Here is a 27,418-nt window from a genome sequence, read left to right on the forward strand (position 1 = left end):
ACCTTTTTAAACTCTTTCCTTTCACCTTTCCCACCGCTTTTCCTCGTGGGAGGCGCAGGGTCCCCACGCAGACATCTGAATTTGCTCCTTTTCTTCCCCCCGGCGCTATTTCTCTCTCCCCGTGCCCCCGTTTGACACTTGCAACCCCCGACACGGCCACAGATCCGCTGACTGCGGTGTCTTCAACCGGATAATTTACACCAGCGGAGGGTTTGGCCCCGGCGGGGAGGGGGAGGCAAGGCGGCGGGGGTGGCTTTCGGCAAAACTCTTTATTCGAGCGAGGAGATTATTTCGAAGACTTCTTCGTTTTCCGTAGCTCACCCCATTTTATAATTTTGCTCCGTGTTGCTGGCGGATGCAGCGCTGTAGAGAACCTGATCTGAAAAGCAAGAGCCGCTCACTAGAGCTTCCCCGGGGCTCCCCGGTTGTAACGCCGGGCAACAGGCGCAGGACAGAGAGTTAAACTAGTTTTCTTTGAATCCGGTAAAACTAAGATGCATTTTAGTCGAGACAGAAACTGCTGAAAAAGAAGATCCGAGTGAAGTTACTTGGAATTCTAGAATTGTGCTTCATATCGAATATTTACACACCGAGTGTGTCTTCGTTTGACGTTGAAATATTCCGATATTTGATAAACATCAGTATTTTGCACAGGGCAAATTTATTAGCGAAATTAATGGAAATTTGCCGGAATTTTGAGGCGTTTATAGTTTTGTTTTTATGGATAATTTTACGATTTGAAATACAAAGAAAATGCTCTGATTCATTTTGTCTTTTCTTAATGACAAAATCCCTGGTGGCCAGCTCGTAACTGCACCAAGGCCAAAAGAATCAGTCTGGATTTTCGGCGTTTAAGTTCTCAGTGAAACCCGGGCTGTAACGCGCTCTCTCCATATCCCCCCACACCCTCGGAACGCGCATCCAGCTCCTCGCCACATCCACGGCCGCAACGGGAAAAACCATCTCCCTAACGATACATCCCGACTTCGGCCTCTCTCCCAAACCCCCAATCTCTACAGGAGCCGTGGGAATAATTTTCCATCCGGCCGTGGACGAGCTCCAGCCTTAAAGAAGATAAAACAGCTGCAACAGAAAGAGGGAGAGAAACTACCGCAGCTACAAGACATTCGATTGTTGAAATGTAATGTAAATTGTGTACATCTCCGCGTATGTCTCCATAGGCGCTCGTGTTTGTGTATTAAACACTCGCACAGGCGCAGAGACCGGCTCTGCAGCGGGGAGGCTGCCCGTGTTTGGCTACCTCCCGGCCTCTCGCAGGGCGATACAACGGGAGAGCAGGGCGGTTTCTCTCGGAGCTCGCTCACTCGCGGACACACACGTAGCAACCAGCGCAGGAGCCGCCTGAGCGCAGGCAGCGGCCCCCGGCACCTGCCCGGCCCCCCGGGGCTCCCGGGAGCGGGGGGCAAAGGTGCCCGGAGGTTAAGGGCCTCTCCCCGGCCGGCTCGGGGCACCCGCAGGCACTTTTCCGCTCCGCTTCTCCTGTCAGCGGGAAGGACGCGCGCCCCGACGGCGGCTCCGGGGCGTCCCCGGGGCTGCGGCCCCGAACCGCCCGCGGGCAGCGACCCCGCTCGGGGGGCGCCCGGAGACCGGGCCGGGGGCGCCGCTGCCGCCAGGCGAGCCCTGAGGCGCTGGTTTATCGCCGGGTGACGGAGAAATGAAGGGCGTCTTTTCGGCCCGGCCACGTCCTCGGGGATGCTCTCGCTCCTCGCCCGTCCGAGAGCCTCCCAAAAGCGGGCTCTGCCTCCGCGATGCTCGCCGCTGCGGGCAACGAGAGCGGACGGGGAGCAAAGGAGACATTCCCCAGCCAAGCCCCACGGCGACACCGCCGGGCCCCGCGCCGCTCGGGGCCGGGACAGCTCGCCCGGAGCGAGAGGAGCTCTGGCCGGACACCTCCGGCCCGGGGAGCTGCAGCCCCCCCTCCCCGGGCAGCTGGAGGGACCGCGGGCTGGGCGACTCTCACCTGCGGGTGGGACTCGTCCTTTGGGTTGTGCTTTTGAGGGGTTTTTTTGTGAGGTTTTTTTTTTTGTTTGCTTCTGTTTGTTCGGTTTTGTTTGTTTGTTTTGTTTTACTTATAGTTTGTAATTTTTTAAATTGTTATTATTAAAGAAAAGTAGAGAATTACTGCCATACGCACGCAAACCTCTCTCTCCCGAGGGATGAAGGGGACCGGGAGGACAATCTCACTTCCAGGACGTCGCGGTGGCCGTCGAGGGTCGGCACCAGCCCGGGGTAGCCCTGCCCTCCTCCCCCCGCTCCAGCCCCCAGGTTGATGCCGAGAGGAAAGAGCTGCCCGGAGGATGAGGGTTTGGACTCCGCTGCGCGGAGCCCTCGGGGCTGCTGAAGAACCATCCCCGTCCTTCTCCGACTGCTTTCCCAGCTCTGCACCAGAGCTGGAAGAGGTGTTAGCCACAAGGCTGCTCCCAAAGTGATGCTGGCGATGAGTGAAATTGCCGGGGCGTTCTCTGGAATAATAATAGCCGGGAGCGGTGGCTGCGGAGGCGCAGGTTACGCCTTTTTGTGGCTCTCAGGTGCGCCCGTGGCTTTTTGCCTAAAATCTGACTCAGTAGTACAGAGGCTGGCGCTTGGGCTCCCGAAGGACACTGCTGGCAGCCAGAAACGGATCCTCTGCTGCGACAAAACCGCATCTGAGACAGGGAAACCTCTGAGAGTGGCGGGCAAGGGATGGCTGCCCCGCCGCTAGCCACGGGCGGGTGGCGACCTGCAGGGGCCACCTGCTGCCTCCAAAGGGCTGCAAGTCGTCACCAGTGTCGGTGACTGATGTTCTTCCCACCAGAGCAGGGACACAGTTTTTAATAAAAATAGATGTCTGGGTAATAGTGCTCGCAGGTATTTCAAATATTTCTCCCACCTTTCATTAAAAAAAAAAAAAAAAAAGAACAAAACCAGAAAAACCCAAACAAACATGGGAAATTAAAATGCAACACGCGGCCTTTTCACACCCGGCCGAAGCGGTGCTTTCACATCGAGCGAAAATGGCCAGAAAACCATAATAGGGATGGAAAGGTAAAGAAGGGGCTGATCTGGAGCGTCCCGGGGCAGGGACCCCGCATCACTGTGCGGGCAGGGACCGGCTGCCGGGGGGGCTGAGGTTACTGCTTTGTTTCCTAAATCGTTCTGCGGGGAAAGCGAATCCTGCGAGCTGGAACGGCTCAGAAAGGCGCTGCTGGCCCTGCCTGCCGCTTCAGAGCCCCGACCCTGCCTTTCAGCTCTAGCGGTTTGAGGACCCTACTCTGCTCCGGGGATTTTTTTCCCCGTTAAAGCTGCCCGACGGCGAGACCCCCCCCGTGCTCTCCCGGGCAGGAGTCAAACACTTCGCTCGTGGATCTGCGCTTAAATCGGCCGAGGAACCTCTTTATGTCACAAAGGACTCGAGTGATAATTAGGGATGAAATGCGCGTGGAGAAGACTAATATTATTTTTGGCTTGTGCGGCAATAATAGAGATTTGCAAGCTGTCTGAATAAAGCCGGGGAGGCTGGGAGGGAGGCGGTTCTGCGGCTGCCGGCAGCGCTTGGGCTTGGAGGCGAAGTTTGTGCCATTCCCCTCCGCTCGGGACAGGGAAAACGAGGGGCTGGTGGTGTCCGGGATCTGATTTTCAGGACCTGGGTGTGGTAGCGGGTAGGAGAGGGGTGCCCAGCCCGAAAGGCATCGCCGAGGAGCCGAAGGGAGTCCGGAGAGGATTTACCTCCGCTCTGCAAGGTGGTGGCACTGGGCTGCTAAAAGAACAAAGCAAATAAATTATTCTTACTAGGGTAATTAGAAAAAAACTAACAAAAAAGGACGATTCTCTGTTGTCTTTATTCAATTAAGAAAATTAATCCAAAACGGGTGAACTTCTACGGACATTTTCCCAGTACTAACAAGAAAAGAATATACGCGCTCATTCGCTGGCTACACACACCACTCTGAAGGCAGAACTGTAATTTTGTCAAGTGGCTCTGAGGTTCCTTTCATTTATCTGAAATTTGACTAATTAAAATTAAAATGCCTGGAAGAAACGGGCGGTTTCCTCGCTCTCGGATAAAAGCTTTTGCGCGTCGCTTTAAAAAGTGCGGTCTGCGCGGTGGCTTCGCGGACCCTGGGGAGCTGGGCTTCGATGCCCGTGTCAGGGGATCGCACGGGCTTAACTTTACCAAAGTTCCCTCAAAACACACTGAAATATCCACTTCGTTTTAGAGAACAAATGATTTCTCCGAAGAGGGACCAGAAACGAAGGGAGAAGGTGCAGGAAGAAAAAGCTCTATCGCAAGCTTGCCTTGTACGGAGAGAGCTTTAAAAGGAGAAAACGACATTTTATCGTGGAAAAAAAATATATGCAACCTTTGCAAAGTGGAAATTACTTGTCAGCAGACCTGGCCGCGGGAGGAATCTCGTTTCAGACAGGTGGCAAAGCCTTTCTCGGGGGAGAGAGCGAGGGGGGCAAGGGGACCTCGGGCGTCTCCTCCCGCCGAGGAACGAGTAACCACGGGAGATGCAGACGTGCTCCTTGCAGCGGGCACCTTTCCGACCCCCTCCCCAGCGTTTCCCTCCTGTCCTCTCGTTCTGGGAGGTTCCCCCGGCTGCTCGGGACGAGCTCCCGTCGGCTCCGCACCCCGCCGGCCCCTCGCCTCCCTCTCCCCGCAGAGCCCTCTCCACGCCCCGGCCGCCTCCCCGCGCCTTTCCCGGCCCCTGGCAGAGCCCCGCAGGGCTGCTCCCGGCCCCCCCGGCCCGGCGGGGAGGGTCCCCTCGGTGCCAGGCCTGTGTATTTGTAGTTTGATTTCGCACGTCAAGGATAATTTCTTCATACAACTTAATGGACGCGGCCTGACATCCATAATGATCGCTAATCATTCAAAATATTTTTGCTAGCGCCCAGACATGTTCCAGTTGTTGTGATAGATCGCGTTTCACCCATAATGACGGACAATTACCATTTCTAATTCGCCGGCTTTTGACACCTAAATCCACCCGCCATATGTGGCTGAAACGCGCCGCGCTCGGCTGCGAGGCCCTGATGGCATTTGCAGCGAACCCTCCTCCTCCTCCGCGAGGGGCACCTGGAGTGCCTCCCCCCCACCCCGGCCCTTCCCGGCCCGCACCAGCCCCGTCGCTTCCCTTCCCGCAGCCCCTGTTGCCGACAAGACAGGGAAACCCGGGCGTTTATTCGTGCTCAGCAGAGGCGAAAAGAGAAGCGGCCGGGGGATGCTGGAGGGACGCAGCCAGGGATGCTGCAGGGATCCAGACGGGGATGCTGGAGGGACGCAGCCAGGGATGCTGCAGGGATCCAGACGGGGATGCTGCAGAGGTGCAGCCGGGGATGCTGCAGAGGTGCAGCCGGGGATGCTGCAGGGATCCTCCTCCACGTGGGGACATACAGCCTTGAAAGGTTCTCTATACGGGAGGGACAGAAGAGGGTGGCGGGGAGTTTCTGCTGTCAAAAGGGCGTGCAGAGCCTTTCCATGACATCCATCAGCTTTCCCGGGGAACCACCTCCTCGGTTCCCCTGGAAATCCGATGCACCCGGTGGAAGGTCTCCCTGCGGGATCCAGTGCATCCGATCGAGGCGGGACCGGCAGCTCCGACCCCTCCACGCCGGAACGAGCTTTGTCAAAAGCAACCGGGTGAGGATTTGCCCTGAGTGATTCTTTTTTGTTTATTTAGTTCGTTATTTTTTAACGAATGAACGAATGAAGCCGCGGCGTTTGGTTTTAACCCCCGCAGGATGGAAATTTCGCCGCAAGTGCCACGACACAACATAAGGTCCCGTCCGAGCGCCGCAAGGCGAGAATCCTCGCGTTTCTATGGGTCGGCGGGCATCACTTTCTCTTTAAGCCCTAAAGATCTCTGCTGCACTAACGTTTAAACACGTGAAACGTTCCCTTCGGTAGGAATAACTGTGGATATCCCGGTCACGGCTGCAAGGAAGGGTTCAGAGGGAGCAAATGAGGTCAGGTCCTGCCGCTGCGCTGCTGCTCCCGCAGTGCGATGCTCACTGATGCAGCCCAGGGCCTAGTGACAGCGACAGAGAAGCACAAACAGGGTCACGCGTGTTTCCAGTGGGGCAGGCAGGTACGTCCGAGGGCTGGCGATCGCCGTGGCATCACCCGGGGTTTCTCAGTGCCCCCAGCCCCTTGCGGCGTCCCCTGAGCGCCTCTACAAGCCCCACACGCGAATTCAAGCCTTCCTGCACACAGCCCTACCCTGCCGCCTTGGGCTTCTCTTCCCCTCATCCCAAACGCATAAAACCCACCCAAACCCGACAGCTCCGGATAGCATAATGACGGCGATGATGCTGGGGAGGAAAGCAGCGGTGCTGCCGGGAGTCGCGGGCAGGCGAGGGGAGCACGGGCGAAGTGTCCGGGGGATGCTGCAGGGATGCAGCTGGGGAAGTTGTAGGGATGCAACCGGGGATACTGCAGGGATGCAGCCAGGGATACTGCAGGGATGCAGCCAGGGATACTGCAGGGGTGCAGCTGGGGATGCTGCAGGGGTGCAGACGGGGATACTGCAGGGGTGCAGACGGGGATGCTGCAGGGGTGCAGACGGGGATGTTGCAGGGGGGCAGCTGGGGATGCTGCAGGGATGCAGACGGGGGTGCCGCAGGGATGCAGACGAGGATGCTGCAGGGGTGCAGCGGGGCTGGGGGCCGCCGAACCCCATCCCGGGGCAGCGTGCGGGAACTGTCATCGGCAGCAAAGTGCTGAACTCGGCCTGGCGGCGGCCCCGGCCCCGCTCCTCGGCGAGAGGCAGATCGCTCCCCTCCCTCCGCCCTGAGCCCCCAGCGCCCCCGTGACGCGGCGAAGCGGCCCCGCCAGGAGCCAACGCACCGAACGCCGCTTTGGGCAGCCGGGGGGGAGCACGTGTGGCTCCGACAGGCTTATTAACGGAGAAAACGGAGGGATTTCTCCATCAATTTGCTTTAAAATCGGGACTAGAGGGACTGCCTATCTGAGGTTTCTCGGTTCCCGATGAAGTATTTTGATTAGGAAGCTTATTTCTAGTTAAACTTCCACAGCGTGTCTGAGGTATTACTAGATTCCCTCGGAACTAAACAAAATACTTTCTCAGCCCTTGATTTCGAGGTAAAGATGATGGAAAAAAACCCACCAGCCCCTACACGTTAACAACGAGGCCACCGCGGTACCGACTGGCTACAGCGAGCGAGGAAAGGGCTGATCCCAAACGCCCTGGTCCAAAGACACCGCAGGGAAAGGCAACGAAGTGGACAGGGAATTACGGAGCCGGATCCCTCCCCTGTGTCCTCGCTCTCTCCCCAGCATGTGCTTTAACCCACCAGCCCTTATTTCTGCAGGACCCCGAGTACCACTGAGCTCCCCCACCATCTCCTCCTTCTTCCTCTTGCCCCCAAGGGATCTGCCCGGCTTTATGTGAACGGGAGAAGTGCTCGACTTGAGTGTCCTTGCTCAAGTGATGACAGGCAGTGGAAGTTTTCCTTGGTTGCATTTGGGAGGCTGGGGGTTCCAGAACCGCATCATGCAAAGGAATAGACCCCTGTTCCTCAGTAGGAGCAGGACTGGGGCTCAGGCTCTTGCTAGCGCTAGGAAAGTCATCAAGGATGCTCCAGTAAGAATCCCCCAAACGATAATTTTTAATTACCTTCTCTGGGTTTGGACACACTAGTGTGATTAAAGGGTCTTAAAAGTTTATTTCCCCACTGAGACTCTGGCAGATATCTGGACTCCAGGTAGCTCTGTTGCTGACTTCTTTGGTCTGGGGTTTTTGCCATGTTTTAGATCATATTCAGACTCTCTCCATTCTGACCCTCACACGCTCACCCTCATTGGCTACAATGAACTTCCTAGAATAAGCAACAAGACAAACTCAAAGCATTTAAAAACTAATAAATACATTTTCCTGTATATATTTGACAAAGATTAGATTCTTGCTGTATATGTCACTGTAGCCAGCTATAGAGACTGATGATATATGAATTTGCAAACAAAACACCAACAACCCCTCCCCCTCCCCCAACCTATATCTTTATTTTTGGCTAGGATAACTCCAAGGAAAGAAAAGTAACGTTCCAGTGACAAAGATCTGTTTTCCTTGACAACTTTGCATGATACCTATTATTCTATTTTCATACATCATCTGAAACCTGGAGATCTGAGGATCAGTGTGGGAGCAAGACCAGTTCAACAGGGAGTACTGTTTCTTTAGTCCCTCTGAAGGGTATTTTCTAGGTGTTCTTGGAACAGAAAGGTCTGGTAGCTTCCTGGCAAGAGCTCCACCACAGTATCAAGGAAAGCTCAAAGTCTTCAATGCTCCTTTCTTCTGTTCCCCTTCCCAGGAGATCCAGCTGAACCAGCCTCTACTCCCCCACCCCAGCTTGATACGTGGTGTCTGACACTGCCATCTCGTGTTCTAGAGTTTCAGCTATTATTTACGCAACCAAACCCAGAGCCTCTGTCACTAAGTTTCAATGAAAAAATAAAAAAGGTGTAATTTGCGAAGAAAAAGGTGCATCTAAGTCTTGAGGCAGTTTAACAAGTGCTCTCAAAGAGCTACCGAGTGCCTGTTTTATTTAAGATGTTAAACTTCAACATTTTAGCTTTTAGATAAAGAGCAAAGTTAAGCATAATTGAGGCTATTGGATCTTCTCAAAGGAGGAGCATTTTCCTCTGTGCCTATTACGGTACAACTCAGGCTTTACTGATATCTCAGGTGTCTCCAATGGCACTTTTCTTCTAGTCATCCTTACCATTTTCTAGGATTAAACTAGCAGGCTTTATTTATCCTTTCTGGACACAAACACGAAGATCATGTCAAATGTTTCCTGCATATTTTCTGCCTTTGCTACTGCCACTGTTATCTCAGAAAAATCTCTTCAGGCTCACTACGCAGTTTTGGTGAACAGCTTCAACAGGTAAAACTGCATGAAAGAAGAAAAGCTAAGGAAAATAATTCATATGAAGCAAGATAAGGAAGTTTTACCCTAGCTTAATAATTCAAACTGACTGGCACAGAGATCTGGACAGCAAGGACAACTGAGGGTGATCTAACCATTTTTTTTATCCAATAATAAACATAAAAACACTTTGGAGAGCTGGAAAGAGAAGGGTAAAATGGAGGCAACAGAGGCATTTGTGGAAACGCAGATGGGCTGTCAAATCGTTTCTTTACTTTTAAATTATCTATTTCTATTTTCTTTACAGAGAAAGCTTAGTGGCATGCTAAAGAAATGACCCAAAGTTTATTTAATATTTCCTGACTCTTTTCGTTTTTTGGTATGTTATGACCTTGATTACTTAAACATGGTTTTCCTTTTTTTTTTTTTTTAAAGTAAGTATAAATTGCAAATCACTGTATCCTTTTAAAAGTATTAAAGTCATATAAGAATGGTGTAATTAGAATAAGTGATGAAAACTTTTGGTCAGGACTTCAAAACATGTCAAATTAATAATGAACAAGTTGAGCAAGGTGTTGCAAATAATGTTAATTAAAAATGTCCACGTGCAGTTCCTTTCAGGTCATGTGAATAAATATCTACAGCTTCTATTGGGGTCTCAGTTTATACTGAAAATGAGGAAGTCTTTATAATTCATAACTATTACAGAGTCTTTATAAATGTTCTTTCTCATATTTCCCACTGGAAACCATTAGATAATCTGTTTTTATTATACAGAGCCAAACATTTGGCTTAATATTTTTGTTTAAGTGCAGACCACAGAATCGTGGGGATATTAGCCATCTCATAATTTCTAGGGGTGCCTTAAAACCATGTACATTTATTCCTGTCTTGAGAGTTTCTTAAAGTTACAATCTTTGATCCTTGTTCTCCTAAAAATGTTACCCAAGATACATATAAAAAAGGCATTAAAGGAGTTTCCTACTCTCTGTTTCTTCATTAACCATCTACCTTACCACCCACCAATCCTGTGGATTTAAGAGTCTACATAATTGAGTCCGTAAATTAACCAAAAAATTCAGACAGCTGGAACAGCCAAGCAGTAGATGGCCTTAATGTTCTCATATTAACACATTAAACAAGCAGAAACACAGCTTTTAATTATGCCCCCCCCCCCTTATTTTTACGGCAACAATATACATGTCTTTCCCTGACCTTCCTGCAAAGTCAATGTATTTTTGGGCCAAAGCTGAATTAATAGAGATAATAAAAGTCTGTGGAGTGAAGGATTATTCTGAGTATCTGAGAAAGATTGTAAGTAGGAAGCAATGAACTTCAAGCGCAATCCAAACTGGTGTTCAGTTTTCTAAACCATGAGTTATTCAGCATTTCATACTGACAGCTTCTAAGTGTAAATTTTATTAAATGCAGAGCAATAAATTTAAATTTTAAATTTTAATTTTAGTGGCTTAGATTGAAGCCTCCAGCCTTTTAAATCACAACTTGTATGAGCACAGCTCTAAAGCGTTCACCATTCTTAAATGTGTGCTTTTCAAAACCTTATTATTGCTTACAAAATATCCTTGTCAGGATCCAGGTATGCATGACTCCCATCAATGATAGGATGACAGGCACAAGCCCTCTTTCGTGTTTACCTTGTATTTTGTATAAATCTTTCTTCTCTTCATTCTCACTAGGCAGAAAATAAAATGGAGTTAGCAGTGATATGACCCTTCAGACCAGCTAGATTTTCTCCTTTGGTCTCCAAAAAATTTCTTTGCATGTCCGTGGCAATAGGCTGGCTCCAGGTATCGTTGTTTTGCACTTGAGACAGGTGTCAAATGATTCAGGACAAACGAAAACATGCTAACGCCTATCAGTTTAAGCTGAAATGTAGCAGGGTATATTTTGGAAAAGTTCTTGCATGACAAAGTGAGATCAGTGGAGATCTCCTGTAACATTTTAATGGATAACAGAGCTTGAGGGGAAGGCAGTTCTGTGTAGGCAAAGGACCACAGAAATTTGGCCAAACAGCTCAGACATTTATGAGATCATTTTTTTTCAGAAGATTACAGCTGCCACTGAAACACCAAAGTAAAGTGACAGAATTGCACAGCATCCAACAGGTTTGTGTTTGCCAGTGGGGACCTAAAATCCACTTCACTTTTGTGCTCCAGCAGTCACAGATATATATGCCAGTGGCTGTGGGAGCGAGTGTGCGTTTGTTCATTTAAAGGAACATTATGAAAGTAAATATATTTTCTTCTAAACACACGTACTTCAGCTGCATGTAACCATATAAAATCACTTAGCATAGACTCACCAGATTGGAAAAGACTTCCTGGATCATCGAGCCCAACCATAGAATCATGGAATCACCAGGTTGGAAAAGACCTCCTGGATCAACTTCAAACATTTTGAATTGTGGTATATAGTAGAGAAAGATTAAAGAGCCAGCACATCCAGCACATCTAATTGTAGGTCTGAATCTGGGCTCTCAGAGCACTTTAGATGTGTAGTTTTCATAGTATTTCATCAAATCCATGTACTGGAGCACACAATTAGGTATGCAAATTCTATCACAGTTGTTGCTTTTAATTTTTCCTGTTGTGCTTCTCTTTACTGTCTTTTCCTTACCAGGTTGCTAGTACATCTCAGTAGTTTGGCTAAACATAGATCTGAGATAATCATGCCATAAAGCTACTCCAACTCCATCAAGAATGCCTGTAGTTTTGGCAGTGGTAAATGAACTGCTCTCAAAGATGTAAAATTTCCTGGGAAGAAATTAGTTTGGAAGCATATAGGCTAGCACTGAGTGAAAGCATTTTGGGTGAGTCATAACTTTTGACACCACATCAGAAGAAAATCAATATAAAGTAGGGTTTTGAAAATCAGTTATCCCAGATACATAACTTTGCTGGTCACACGCCCTTACAGATTATCAGCAGTTAGTTATGATTTCAGTTTGTTATGTGCAATAAGAAATATGGACAGGAAAATTATCTGAAATTTTAGTCCTTTTGTCATGCAAGCCGAAACACATTACCACTGAACTGTGAGCTTTACTCTGTTAAATAATATTATTAATATCCAAGAGTTTATTAGAGCTACAACGGGCCAACTGCTGAATAGGGCTGTGATGCCAGGCTGCCCAGCCAGGACATCGGCGCTTCCGTTCCCTGGATGTCACAGTAGCTGAAGTGGCAGAGGGATTTGTGCCTGGCCTCACTCCTCATGTCATGGCTTAAGTCACCGATGAAGATGAGTTCACTCGAAGGCATGAGGCTGTGGTGAGTGTGAGGTTTGTGCGCACATTTATTTTTGCTAAATCTCTTGCTGTGGCGGTAACTGTGGGCAGAGGGTGCGGTGGCAAGTAACAGAGGGGGTGGGAATAATAATATTGTGAACTGCTGCAGCTGTTTACTCTCTAAACATGAGTCAGAGCCCTCTGCCACACTGGGAAGTGACATGAATGCCTGTCGGGCACAACAGACATTTCAGAGCTGATTAAGACATGTTACATTTATTTATTCAAACAGGGATAATTTTCTGGTGGAGTACAGTGGGGTAGTTATTATTTCAGTCATGTTTGCCTTCCTTTGCTGACATGTTGTACTGAAATGGCACAGCTGATGAATGACTGCACGGTTTGTAGAGGTAACACTAGGCTTCATCCTCTCTTGCCCTATATCTTATAAAGTCTCTAACTGCAGTACATTGCTGAGTAGGAGGCTACTAAATGGTATTTTACGGACATTTCAGATTCATTTTGGACTGGGATATTTGCTAACTCAAGAAAATCAGGCTTGAATGTCTGCAGTCACTGCAAACCTACCTCTCCCATGAAAGTTTCGCAGGAAGTGTGCATCCAGCTGAGTAATTCCAGACTGAGTCGTACACCTGACTGCATTGCTTGCATAGTCAGAGAAGCTAAAATCTGTAGTTGGGCATAAGGATCACAGTTCACTAGGTGATGTACATAGGTATAGCCTATAGATAAAGAAAGAAATGGAAAATTGCCACAGTCATGGGGGAGAACCAAGAAACAATGAGACAATTTTATTCAATATGACAGACATCCATGCCTGATCATCAGTACCTTCGAGCTGCTGAGGTCCTTACAGACAAGGAGGCTGAGCAGTGATGTTTTTTTTCCCATACAGTACAGGAGTTTCTTGAAGAGCTACGCAGACGCATAACCAAAATAATTCAAAGTCTAGAGAGGTCTCTTTCTGGAAAAGAGCTCCTGGATTCAAGTTTTGCCAAGTGGATCACAACCCAGAATATTTTTCTATGCTATACAGACACTAGTAAAATAAAGCCCAGGAGTCTGGGGAACTAATTAGGTTTGAGCACACTGAAAGCATGGTTGGTATGTGCTGCAGTGAACACAGAACTGCACGTTTAGGTGTAACAGTAACGACTCTAACACCTATAGTTTAGTGTGGGAGATAAATGTGGTTTTGGAGACGTTGAGGTAGGAAACCATAAGCTCTAATTTTGCCTTTAAGGCTGACATCATATATGACTTTGAACAGGTCAGCTAGACTTGGAAGAAGGGATTGCAGTGGATTTCCAGTGTCAAGATTCATTCAACTCGTGTATGTATTGATGTCCCTGGATGGAGATCAATAGCAAATGACTATTGTTGGAGGTGCTGATCATAAAAATGCCGAAAGGGATATATTCACTTTTGTGTAAGTCCCAACAATGATTTGCAACTAATAATTTATTCAGAAATTTGAGTTTGTCTTCTCATGAATTGTTCACAAGTAGATCGTAACTTCACAGACTGATGTAATGTATAAAGGCATTTACTGATTTACTGTGAAGTGTCAAGGGATTTCTCTTGGCATAAGTTTTAGTGTGAAAAAAGTATATTTAATAAGGGCCTCCGGGCAAGTGGGAACTAGGATACATTGCACCACAGGTTTACCTCATATGTCAGATTGATGTGACAGTTTTCTTCGCTGAAAGATTTTTTTTAGACAAGGGCAATACGGTAGACATCATCTATGTGGACTTTGATAGAGAGAAGCTGTTCATTAAGTCAGAAAGGTGGAAATGAGTAGATAAAGCGAAGATGGGAGAGCCAGCTAAAGAGAAAATGATGATGGATGTTACTGAAAGAAGTATCTAGTTGCAGGGGATGGGCTATCTAAACTCTAATCTTCAGGTACAATCTTGTGTAATGCATTTCTTAACAAGCTGCCCACAAAAAGGATTGGGCTGATGAACCAGTAAGAAGTTGTTGGGAAGCTATAGAAGACACTCAAGATACTGGGCCTAAAGGACTGGATATCTCTGTGGTCAGAAACACTTGATGCAGTATCCCACAAGATAAGATTCAGCTGTATAAATTGCAAAGTCATGCACTTGGAAACTAGTAACTAAAGAAAACAAGACATTATAGCTAACAATTTAAGAGGAGAATGAGATGGCTGCTAGATCTACTGGAAATGTGATTTATTTGTGAAAAAAAAGCAAATGCAATTATAGAGCTCAGCAATAAGAGCTGAGGGAAAGGAGGAGGAAGAAGGACATTTGAGGTTATGGCATTTGTCTTCCCAAGTAACCATCATGCATGCTGAGGCTCTGCCTCTCAGGAAGCATCTAAAGATCCAGCAGCAGATGGGTAATAGAGAATGAATTCTCATTTTGGCTTTGCTTGCATGTTTTATTTTGTTTCACTTATTAAACTGTTACTATCTCACCCTTTCTTGCTTGCTTTTGCCCCTCTGATTCTTTCCCTCATCCTGCTGAGGGAGAGTGAGAAGGTAGCTGTGTGGCAACTTAGCTGCCAGGGGGGTCCCACCCCCCAAAGAGTCACACCACTAAGCTCTAGAACAAACTTCCAGCAGGAGCTGTGGGGGCAAATGGCCTTCCTGTTTTTGTGATAGAATTTAATGGTTTCCTTCAGGAATTCAACAACAGGACATCAGTGATTCAGGTGGACCCTTACAAACATGAAAAATCTATCTAGAAAATAGTCCTAGAGTTATTTTCAATGTTGTTATAAGAGGAAGAAAAAATTAATGGCTTTTCATTGGACTGGTAACTGGTCAACACTATAAGAAAGACAGCTTTCTCCTCCATTCTAACAAGCACTGAAACTTGGAGACAAGGAACAAGATTTCCCAGTGATCCTCTCTATTCAGGTGGGAAATTTCAAATTTGTGCAGAATTTAAATATACTTTGTGTGAATTCCAGTTGCCTCTCCTATAAATTAGTTCTTGCTCTAAAGGTCTTTTTGACCCCTTCCCTTTATCTAGCTGTGGTTGTTACTTAGCCCGGCTCTTGCTAGATTTTCTACTCTGACTTGGCCAGCATTCTTTCCTTCAGTGGTGAGAGGAAGTGTTTACTACACTGAAAATGCGGTGAGATTTGTAAATTTGGCTAGTGGAAAGATCAGAGAACTTGTTTGTGCATTCATACAACCGGAGAGCAAGTTTCCAGTGTGGGTTTTTCATGTTAGCTGTGGCCAGAATTACCGTTTTTATCTTCAATACTAGCCAGGTGTTAGTTAGCTATTTCCCTTTCCACAATGCAGGGAAAATTTAGCACCTTACACAAAGAAAAAGCTACCACTTACTTTACTCTCCTCTCCCCAGCACAGACAGAGCAGAAGGATATAACTCTGTTTGGGACTACATGCCTTCGTCACTTTTGTGGGAGGGAGGATGCGGTTAGCCTTCTCTTCAACATTTAGCTTGGCCTCTGGAGTCTCGTGCTTTGGTGAACCTCACAGGTCCCATTTTACCAGGTAGTTTGTGGGGAACAGCTGGCTAGCGGTTCTTCCCTGTTTTATTAGGCAATGTAGTTCATAAAAGCTGCGGCCTTCAGTTTAACCATATTCCTATGTGGAAAGTCTTGTTCACTGCAGCGTCTGAGCCAGAGACGTTTACATCACCATAATCAACAAGTACTTAAAGCAGTTACTCCTTAAATGACCTTAGGTTAGCAGGAAGCAAGATGGAAGAATGCCCTTCCAAAAGCAAGGACTTCCAACTTGAGTAGGAGCTGTTTTTTACATGTATAAAAACAAGTGATTATTTACCATTTCCACTCAGTTGTCAGTCTAGTCAGCCACATTAATCACTGAGTCTGACTCAAGGCACAGTAATCAAGCAACACAGAAAAGACAATCTGGTAAAGACATTAAAGATGATACTGATGGAGAAGGAACAGTTTGGGGTTTATTTGCAAAATTCTAGTGCAATTAAAAGTAACAGCTGCTTTCTATTCTGCTCTAGACTTGAGCAGTAAAATCAATATGCAAATACATTATTTTTTTAAATTGATGTACACTACACTTCTGCAGCAATTTTGCTTTTCTTCTCAAGAAGGACACTCTCCTCATTCAAACAGATGTAATAGAAATTCCCACCTTGAAGAGGAGTAACGTCTATGAATCCTAGCCACAGAGTCTTGAAATAGAAAAACTTACATGAATGAAATACAGAAGTAAATGCATGCATTTGTGTAAGCACTGGAGGAAACAGCAGAGCAAAAGTTAAAAGAATGGCTGGTGTTGGTAACAGAGGACACAGCTCCTGTCAATCACTCTGAGAAATGTGTTGTTTCCATCAAGTGCTGAAGACAACAGCACAGATCACTTGATAACTAACGACCCTACATTCCTGACAGCGATTGCAAAAAGATTGCAGGCTCTCACACATGCTGTTCCTTTTTCTCTCAGCTCAGAATGCCATCTCATTCAGCTTGATTTACAACTTTTCCCAGAGTCTGGGAGAAGCATATGGCTCTGACGTCGGGAAAGATGACACAAATGATTCTTATTATAGCTATTTCCTATGTAGGTAGTGATTTCTGGCTCTTTTTTAAGGACTTGCACGTAGGAAATGCAACCTTATACTGCATCTTAATAAAATCATACATTCACAAAGGTCTAGTTTGCATTTGTACAAGCTGCATTTGCAGACATAGTAGACTGTGCAGACTGTAACTATTTAGTCAGGGTAACTTAAGAACAAGGGGGCAAAGGAACTAAAACAGGAACTGTGCTATTTCTTCTTCAAACTGAAACTGATAACCAACAATTGTTTTCTAATGAAACTGGAACAAAATGGTGAGAGAAAAAAAAAAAAAGAGTGTTTCTGATTACCAGCTCAAAACAGGAGCAGAAATGAAAAGCAATGTCTTGTACTGAATATATGGCCAGGAGAGTGTAGGGGAAGGTGCGAGGGAGAGAACCAGTGGCATCCAAGAGAGGAACAGAGATAAACAGGTGCCAGGAAGGGAAGTTCCTTTTGACCCAAATGAGGAGTAAGCAGGGTACATGGGGAAGGACGATGTTGCACAGCAGGGGTGGATTGTGGAGCACGAATAATAAGAGACTCCTATACTTGTCTTGACCCTCAGAAATTCCCATAGACCTTTCCCAGCACCAGCTTCCTACAACACATGCTCAACTCTTCAGGTCCTTCTTCCCTACCTACATAAAACCTCTGACTCCTTCACTGCTGCCTGTCTCCTCTCCTAAACCTTTCTGGCCTCTCCTGTACTCTCTGTCCCCCAAAAACTCATTGAGCAGTTGTGGCAATCCCACTTAGGGAGAGCAGCCAAGCCTACAAAAATTCGAGCCTTTTCAGCTAAAAGTGAACTGGAACCACTTCAGTGAAAATGTGAAGATTAAGAACCAAACCAAGTGTAAACATTTATTAAACTCACTGCCCAGCCAATAAAAGTGGAAGATTTAGTAGTGGAACAGAGAAGAAGAAATAGTCAGTCTTACAGACTCTCAAAAGTCCTCAAGTGAAAGTGAAAATCTATGTAGGCTAAATCTAAGCCTTCTGTGATTACTTTTCTCAGCAACCTTCCACAGAATCCTGTGAGACGTACTCAAACACCTAAGGCTTCCTTTTTCTGAAGTATATAGATAGGAAACTAGAAATTTGGTTTCACATATTAAAGTCAATTTAATTCTGTAGAAAATGCTTAAGCCAAGACATAGGCCAAAACTTGAGAGACAATATAAATTACTTGCTTATTTGGAGCCTAAAAGAAATATGGGAATTTTTAAATAGTTGCCATCTCACTTATCGTTGACAACATGCTCAATTGCCAGTGGATTACCAGTGAAATTTTGTCATAAAGAAATAATGTAAAGTATATAGAAATGATGATGAAAAACAAAAAGAGCAAATATCAAAATACTCACTGCATGTCCACTAAACAATATATACTTATTTTCTGTGCCTTTTGGTGACCCAGGCATTTTTCAGTGAAAACTCTATTTAAAGGCACTGCTTAAAGATTTTTTTCTTACTATTCTTAAAATGTAGAAGTTTCAAATTATTTGCATACTGCCATCAATGAAAAAAAAAGTGGCTGCGGCGTGTTCTGCTTATTAATTCTAGTCCTTTTCAACACGCTTAATGTATTTCCTTTATCTGTGAAGTATCATGCAGTTCAAGCCTAGCTTCCTCTCATCTATAAAATGTTGTTCATATTTAGCAAATAACAAACTAGTTGAGATTGCAACGACAAAAACATTTCAATGTGAAAATCGCCCTAGAGGGGATGTGCTTGTACCAACAATCCATACCACTTCACAAAAAAATAACCACACCACACCAACACACTTTTGTAGTTATATTGTTAATTTAAATATTAACCCCACCAGGCAGCTTTAATCTTGTACACTGACTTTTTACATAGTAAGAAAAGGATTTTAGTAAATCCCCATCATCCATACACTTAACAACAGCACAGAGGCTCAGTTTCACTACTGTGCTCTCTCCTGGGGTAGATTCCATTCAAACTTCTTGGTAGTCAATGGCAAATGTGCATGTTTATTCATATCAAGTATCATTGAATTTCCAAAATTATATACAAATGCTTATTTAAATAGATCAGATAGACAGACAGAAGACAACATTAAGCCCATGAACACCATATTCAAGATAGAAGAGTTCTTTTTATATTGTTTACTCATTTACATGAGAATGCTAACTTTTAATATGCTTAGATGATTTGTGGAGGAAAAGTGAATATAATCTAAGAAGAAAATCAAAATTGGGGGTGTGTATTGTGACACACACACTTCTTTGTTGCATTTAAAATGAGAATACTTATAGCTGGGAGACCTGAAGTACCTTCCTCTCTGATCACCTTGCTTTTGCATGTGCAGTGTGACCACTCCCTTATTCTCATCTTGGGGGTTGAATAGAACCCTGATTCTCCCCAAAAATGCCAGGAAGCTTTGAATTCAACTTTATGTTCTTTCTTAATGTGACTGAGGCAGAATTGGCAGAAATATGAACAGTTCCATCAACAGTGGCTTATCAGCCACGTGTCTGCCTTGATGAGAGATACGGAGCTTTTAAATGTCTAATGCCAACTGTACAACCGTTCAGTATGTCAGAAATCATGAAGGAAAATTCCATGTTTGTCCCTTTTGCTCTTACAAGAAATGCTATTTAGCTGAGCCCTGGTGCTGAGCTTGCTGAAGTTTCTAGTTAAGAGAACTTGCAGCATAATTAGGCTAAAAGATGATTTGAAGTACATTTCAAGAAGAAAACCTGAAAGAGACTGAAACCAGAACGATTTCTATTCAGGCACTACACAAAGATGTTCTAAAAATTATTATCTCGATATTGAATCCAGTAAAGCACATCAGTGCTTTAAACAGCTTCACCTGGCTCCTTTTTTTCAAGTTGTTGTATGAACTATGACCAAAGAATGGTTATCACTTCTCATATTGGAAGAATACATCAAATAGGGACTTGCAGAGGTCTAGTACTGAATATCTTTTATTAGTGACTTTGGAATAGATAATATGATTCTTACAGTTGCAGATATAATCAAGTTGGAATGGATAGCATGCATGTTGGCGGACAAGGTTATAAATAAAATTATATTGAAAATTGTGTGAGTAGTCTGAAATATAGGATGAAATTCAGCGGGGACGTGCAGAGCACACTACAGTTAAACAGGAAGAAAACCTCAAAGTGTATACATTTTGATAACAGGAGGGGATTCAGAAGATTTTTTTTAGTAAATCAGGAACAGTATGAGTCAGAAATGTCATACTGTGAAGAAAGCAAACATCATACTGGGATATATAAACAGGAGTCTCATATATAAGACACGTGAAGTAATATGTCCACTCTGCTCAGTACTCCTAAGGCCTCAACCAAAGTACTGTATCCAGTATTTGGCACACCACTTTGAAAAGTGGAGAGGGGCCAAAGGAAAGCAACAAGAATAATCAGAAGTCTAGAAGAAACAACCAAGGGAAAGACTGCATGAAGAGGAGTTGTTTAGTCTACAGAAAAGAAGACGGATTGAAGACATGTCAACAGCTTTCAAATATGTGAAAGGCTGCTGCAAAAGAGGTTATAAACTGTTCTCCACGGTCATTGCACACAATGAAATAATGGTCTAAAATTCAGTTAGGGCTGTATGGGCAAGTTGCCTACATAGACTGAAAAATGCTAAGTAGACTGTGTAAGAAAATGGTGTTGCCCCTCTGCCTTGTGCTTAGGTGATGCAAAGGGCTGTCCAGCACGGCTGAGCTGCAACACAGTGAAGCAAGGCACGACTCGGTGAGGCGCTTGCTATTTTCCTTGCTTTCCATGCTAGCATACAGAATCATAGAATCATAGAATGGTTTGGGGTTGGAAGGGACCTCAAATATCATCTAGTTACAATTCCCCTTTCTTTAAAAATACTGGCCTCAAGCAGCAGAAGGGAAGGTTCAGACTGGATAGCAGGAAAAATTTTTTCACAGAAAGGGTCATTGGTCACTAGAACAGGCTGCCCAGGGAGGTGGTTGAGCCACCATCCCTGGAGGTATTTAAAAGATGAGCAAACAAGGTGCTCAGGGACATGGTTTTGTGGCAGATGGGAATGGTTGGACTCAATTATCCAAGAGGTCTTTTCCAACCTGGTGATTCTATGATTCTATGATCCTGTTGCCGTGAGGAAGCCCCGCTCAGACAGGAACTTGGCCATGCAGGCTGATGGACTCACAATGCAGACCCTTGCTCCACGTGGATCACCTCTGCTAGGAGCACCGCAGTCCGCTGCTTTGCCGCTCCCAACAGACACCTCTTAGAGAATTGATACAAGAAGTAGCTACTATTACAAGAAGTGGATTTTTTTTTATTTAAGCAAAAGTAGAGTTAATTATATTTTTTTGAAAGTTAGACAGAATGTCCCTCTGACAGCATGTTTTCTTTCACAGAAAAGAAAACCGGAGGATGCTGAGGGGAGACCTTATCACTGCCTGCAACTGCCTGAAAGGAGGTTGTTGAGAGGTGGGTGTTCTTCTCTCCCAAGCGTGATAGGACAAGGGGGAATGGTCTCAAGCTGTGCCAGGCGAGGTTCAGATTGGACACTACAAAATAATTTTTCACAGAAAGGGTTATTAGGCACTGGAACAGGCTACCCAGGGAGGTGGTTGAATCACCATCCCTAGAGGTATATAAATGATGAGCAGCTGAAGTGCTTAAGGATATGGTTTAGTGGCATATAGGAATGGTTGGACTCATGATCTCAGAGGACTTTTCCAACCTGGTGATTCTGTGATTCTATGATTCAGAGAGTGTTTTTCCAGACACTGTTCATCCTTTGGAGATGATAACGTCTCGTGTGAGGTGTGATCCGTGCTGAACAGATGAACCTTCTGAAACCACCTGTTAGGACTTTCTCCCTGTCTCAAAGGCGAGGCCAGGCAGAGAGGTTTGCAAGAGGTTTGACTATTGCGAAGTTCACACCAACACTATAGACAGTCTTCGGAAAACAACAGAATAGGCGTAAGATTTCTGGGAAAATGCATCCATATGCCTGTAAGTGGGAAACAATCCTGTCCCCAGCTCTGGTCTCGGTGCACTCGACCGACGGAGATAGCTCCCTCGTGCTGCCGAGGCCTCGTAAAGGCTGCTCGCTTTCTAAACCTCCAAAAGGAGTCACGGGGAGTTTCACCTGCCGGGCCGCTCAGCCCCAGCCCCGCCAAGGCCCGCGGCTCCCGCTCACCCGCACCGCTAACGCACCGGCCGCGCTTAGCCGGGAGCTGGGCTGAACCATCCGCCCGGCCGCTGGGGGGGGGGGAGCGGAAGTGAGGGCGTGCGGATGCCCCCCGCGACCGTTGGACTTGTTGCCGCAGTGCCTTCCCGCGAGCTCCCGTCTCCCCCTTGCTCCGGCCTCTCGTTGGTTTCGTCCCTCGCGGGCCATAGCGACGGCGGGCGCCCAGAGGGAAGATGGCGGCTCCGGCCTCGGCGCCGGTGGTGGCTCTGTGATCGCGGCGCTCGCTCCTTTTCCCCCTTCCCCTCCTCGCTCCCGCGCCCGGTCCCTCCGGCTGCCCTCCGCTTCCTCGCCGGGGCCGGAGGGACGATGTCGGACTCGGAGGAGGAGGAGAGTCCGGACCGCCAGCTCAAGCTGGTGGTGCTGGGGGACGGCACCACCGGCAAGGTCAGTGCCGGCCTCCGCTCCTCCGCCGCGCCGCCTCGGGCCCCGCCTGGCCTCCCCCGGCTCCTCGCTCCCCTCCGCCCCGGCCCCGCGGCCGTGGGGCGGGCAGCCGGGACCCGCCGGCACCCGGGGAGGCTTGGGCAACAAAACAGCCGCGCGCGGCTTTAATCCGGTTTTCTTAATGAAAGGAGCGGCTGAAAACGTTCTCGCCGCCTCCCGTGCGGTGGCTGCAGCGGCTGCGATGGCCCGAGGTGGCTCCGGCTGCGGGCTTCGCCCCGCAACGCTAATTCGCGGTTCCCGACGAAACGACGAGCAGGGAAGGTTCCTTAGCGGGGTGTCCAGCCTCTCTTCGTTTCGCCTTCGGAGCCGATAACCTTATGAGGTCGTTGGAACAGTTTGCATCTTTTTGAGCTACAGTTTGAGAGTTTAGGAAGACACTGGATCAATTTAGTTTTTTGTTTGTGACTTTAATTTACATCTCTTTTTTCCTATCTGTAATCAACGTAATTAAGTGCTGTTTATAAACAGCTTGCTTATAAACGATTTATATGTGTGTTTTTAAGAGGAATTTTCACAAATAGAGACTGAAGAAGGCACTAAAGAGGCAGCTTTCTTAACCATGGGAGTAGCCATTTACCTTTACTTACAGGTGTGAGCGTATCACATATAGCATATTGCAATATGTAGCCTGAATCTGTGAGATCGTGCTGAAATAGTAATTTAATTGTATATTTGAAGAATACAGTTTTTCTTCTAACTTGAAAACATGGGGAGGTAGAAACTCTGCCTGCCTCACAGATCAAGTGAGAAGTGGAAGTATTCTTGGAGGTGATTTACATGAACTGCCTGCCATTAATAGAAATAAGCTTTTGGTGAAAACACATGCATGGTTTTGCTCACCTACTTATTCAGAGCTCTGTGAAGAAACAAAACATATATTTTTTTTTTTTTTTTATGTCTGTGGTTATAAACCCAGTCTGAAGGGGTATTGTATTCATCTGAGTCAGTAGATGAGCAATTCCAAGTGACTATGTGATGAGAGCATAATAAATGCACAGGACTGACAGCTGAAGTGCTGTTTCATTGGTAGCTTTCCCCAGGAGCTTTCCACTCAAACTGGGGGATGCTCTCACTGCTGCTGTTCAGCGCATTGTGGCAAGACCTCTTGCCTAACATGGATTTTGCAGTGTTCTCTAAGTTTTGATGTGTATTCCTGCTGGTTCCTACCTCTCACATGGGAGCTGCCACTCGCTGAATCTCCTGCTGGCTCTAGGAATTCTGTGCTTCAAGTGCAGTTTATTTTGCATGAACAGCAGCTATGCTGTGGTGGGCTGCTTTTCCTCCTGTTCCCCCTAGATGATGCTGTAATAGAGGCTTCTTCTAGCCATCCTGCTGGCCTAGCAGCAAACACTTGCAACAATGGATTTATTGTAAGATCTTGTAAAAATAAAGCAGTGATTGGGTCATGGAATGGAGGGATAAAATGTACCTGGTGCTATTTCCAGCATCTTAGAAGATGAAATTGTTTGGGTTCCTCTTCTTTGTTGGCTACTTGTTCTGCTTGCTTGTTGAAACATGTATGTCTATGTTTTCAACTCTAAATACCCTGCCTCTCACATCTGGTTCACAGCTGGTCTTTACACACATGCGTACTCAGCTTCTCATTTACTGTGCCAGACATTGTTTTTTTTCTCCGTGGCTGGGATCATCATACAGGAGTGTAGGGAAATAATGGAATACATCTTTGAAATCTTGTGTCTTGTGTTTAGTGTGAGATGTTCGCATTTGACTTCTTTCCATTGTCCCCCTCCTGCCAAGAAAAAAGAAAAAAGATTTTATTTCCTTTCTCTTGGCCATCTGGGGCTGTCTGGTCTTCAGTTCTCCAGGGGAAAAAAATATATGTCTTTGTGAGTCAGCTGGCTGAAGGTGTAAACCTTTCTTTTCCCTCGCCCATTGCATAGGAGCAGTGTGATTCATGTTCTGTGCAAGAGTTGATAGTTTGAAAACTAATCAGTGTCAGTTCAAGTTAAGGGTAAAGTTTGTGTTTCCAGTTAGGAATTGCTCTATTCATGAGGCAAGGGAGGAATATTGTGCTTCTGTTCATTAATTTTGTGGTGTTTCAATGGATAATTAGATACTTAAAATTTTGAGACTAGGAATAAGCACTGCTGTAGAAAGCTCTAAGGAGAGTAAAGTAAAAGGGGAAGAAAGAATGAGAGGAATGAGAGACAAAGTAGAATCTGAAGAAGTGTTAGAGTAAAATGGAGGTGGTAAGGAAATGGTAAATTGTTGAAAAGAAAAATTGAGGAAGGCAAAATTGTTTAGTAAGAGGATAACAAAGAATTATTTTTAATGAACTAGACAACCTAGAAAAGCGATCTGAAAAGAAATCAGAAGTAAGGACAATGTGAGATGAAAATAAACAGCAGTTATTAAAAGAGGATGGCTCGTTGATTTGTATTACAGGTGGGAACATGCATACGCATAGCAGCCTTATGCATCTAGGTTTTAAATCAACCTGGTCTCCCCGAGCTAAAATTATTTTCCATTAAAATAAACCATCAGTGCTATTATGGATTGAAAAAGATGGCGTTATGATCCTGATATTTCCACTCTTACTGTGTACAGATTGGCTGAATATTGAAGTATACAATGATGCTGATTTGAACTAGGACCATCTCTGATTTGCTACTGTTGAAAAATGTTTTGAGCCTCTGGAAGCAAATCTTGGAGCCATTCCTGGGAAGAGAGGTCCTGAAAAAAAGGTGTATGGGAGGAACAAAGCAGCTGAGGTTCAATCTTTCTGCCTTCTGTTGCAACTGAGACTGGAGCGTGGTAGCAGAAACATTCATCCTTTTCCTTCTTCTCTTAGCTGTGGATGATGAAAATGAAAAAGTGAATGCTTGACTGGTGTGGGAATTTGCAGAAGCTAAAACATAGACTGGAATGCAGAGTGGTGTGCTGCTTTCTCTGGGATTTTTTAGGATGCCAAATTTTTAAGCATTGTGGTGATTCTGGATATTCTTGTTACACATGGGCTAAAAAACTTCATCAGTGTTGACAAAAACATGGTTGTCGCTATTCAGTCTTGCAAGTGGAAAATTTCGTCAGGTGTACTGTGCAGATTGGCCGAGCTTCATATCTAATGACAAAAAATCTTGATAATTTTCTCCTTTTCAGTGAACAAAATTTCATCAGTAGGTAGGAGTGGAAAGACATCACCTTCAGATGACAGGACTACTTCCTTTGTCTACAAAATACTCCTTTTCTTCCCTTAAGCTACTCTGTTCTCCGTGACAAATTCTGTCTTGTACAGTTAGGTGGTTTTATGCTAGTAAAAGCATTTCATTATATAGCTTAGTGTTTCTTTTCATTTTGACTGTCATAAAATCCCTGCCAGTAGGGATAGGGCATGACTGAGGAATGAATGTGGCTGTGATTGGAGAACGGTGTTGATGTTCTAGAAGGGAGTAGGGGAGGGAGTAGATACGTGTATGCTTTTTGGAAAGTGGGTTCTCAGTTGGCTGGTAAAGTTTGTATGGAAATTAGAACAGTATGCTTGCATCTCATTGATATTTGGTTTTAGTTTTAACTCCTTACAACTATGATGCTACACTTTTGCATTGCTTTCTGAAAGCTTCTATCAGCTTTTACGCTAAGTGTTGTCATTGGCAGGGTTTTCTCCACAAGTTTCTGTTCTGTCCTGGTGAGCAGGCAATGTCAGTTAGAGCTGGCTACCATTGCTTGTTCTATTTGACTTGTCTGCTAGTACTTCATAAGTATTGTTGGCCTTTTTTTCTCTTCACTCATTATGTAGGCATTTAGGACCAGCTTGTCAGCAGTTTGTGCTGTGAGTTGTTGACATTGAAAAATAAAAGCAAAAAGTTGTCTTACCTCACTTGTGAAATATAATTACTTCTTCATTTGCGTCCAAAAAACCCTCCCAAATATCCGATTGTATTTTGCACTTAGAATACTGTTATTTTTATATATTATTTTTTTCTGCTGTCTTCATTGCTGTATGTTAGAACCCAAAGACTTTTTTTTTTTTTTTTTTCTGAAAGAAGGGAATTTGTGACTCCAGCCTTCAATAGGATATTGCTCTTCAGAATAGCGTTATAAACATTTGCTTTGACGTATTTAAGGCAAACGTAGGAACCTGCCAAACTGTGTCTAATGGGAAATCTGCTATGAAAGTTTTTGGCCTGGTTGACTTACTGGGGATGTGAAGGAAGAAGGCTACTTTGATATCATTCTGTCCTCTGATCTATAGATTAATGTCTGAAATGTCATGAATGGAGCATGATCTTTTTTAAAATGTCACTGATCACTTTTTATAGCTACAGTTCTACTGTACTGTTACTTAACTTTGGTTATTTTTAATGTAGATTTTACTCAATATATCCTTACAGGCAAAATTATCCCATGGAATCTTTTATGGCAAGTATGGCAGGGAATAATTTTAGTTTTGAAGGGAGTATTTGCATTGTAGAGGTATTTGAATGTGCATTGACATAACTTCTGTGTTTACTGTTGTGGCGAAGTTTGAACTGTTGCTCTTAGTATTTTATGGATAAGCACTTGTTCTGTGACAAATAGAGTACTCTAGTCTGGTAATCCAACAGCTTCCTTGAGCTCTAACATTTATTAGAAAAAATTAAAAAAGGAGTTAGTCAATGATTTTCTGCTATAAATTCCTTGTCATTCAAGAGCACAGAAGAGGAAAATGGTTTAAGAGAACTTTGCATGCTGTTGATTTCTTGCTGCTCTTACTGGTTGGCTGTTAATTGAATGTATGTTGTTTATTTTTACTAACACCCCTAGAAGCCCTCAGGGAATATTAAGTGTCACAGAGTGATAAAGCTAATATTTACTGAGCCCTTAAAACAAGAAGGGAGTGGTTGCTTATTTAATGGGGATCTAAATTAGTGCGTTGGAGAACATAGAATACTATGATATAGTCAGATGATATTTTAATCTGTACTCTGGGTACTGGTTATTTTCCCGAAAAGGAAAATTTCAATGAGATGACTGTGTAGCATATTTTTGTAGTGTTCTTATGCTTATCTACATCTTTAAGGTCATGAAAAGTTA

The 27,418-nt window shown here is 45.3% G+C and overlaps 1 protein-coding gene across 2 annotated transcripts in view; it reads left to right on the top strand.

Moving 5' to 3' along the window:
* Positions 1-22,037: 22,037 nt before the first annotated feature.
* The window catches only part of RAB28 (RAB28, member RAS oncogene family), a 68,775-nt gene continuing 63,394 nt past the window's right edge, over positions 22,038-27,418 (top strand). Inside the window, exon 1 of one of the 2 annotated variants that reach the window (XM_069856309.1) lies at positions 22,038-22,327. In XM_069856309.1, the coding sequence (XP_069712410.1) occupies positions 22,250-22,327 (78 nt within the window). In that variant the 5' untranslated portion in view covers positions 22,038-22,249. The remainder of the gene's footprint in view (positions 22,328-27,418) is intronic. The other variant, XM_069856310.1, reaches the window with a different exon arrangement.

The sequence above is a fragment of the Phaenicophaeus curvirostris genome, chromosome 4, assembly GCF_032191515.1.
Source record: "Phaenicophaeus curvirostris isolate KB17595 chromosome 4, BPBGC_Pcur_1.0, whole genome shotgun sequence".
NCBI classification, from domain to species: Eukaryota; Metazoa; Chordata; class Aves; order Cuculiformes; family Cuculidae; genus Phaenicophaeus; species Phaenicophaeus curvirostris.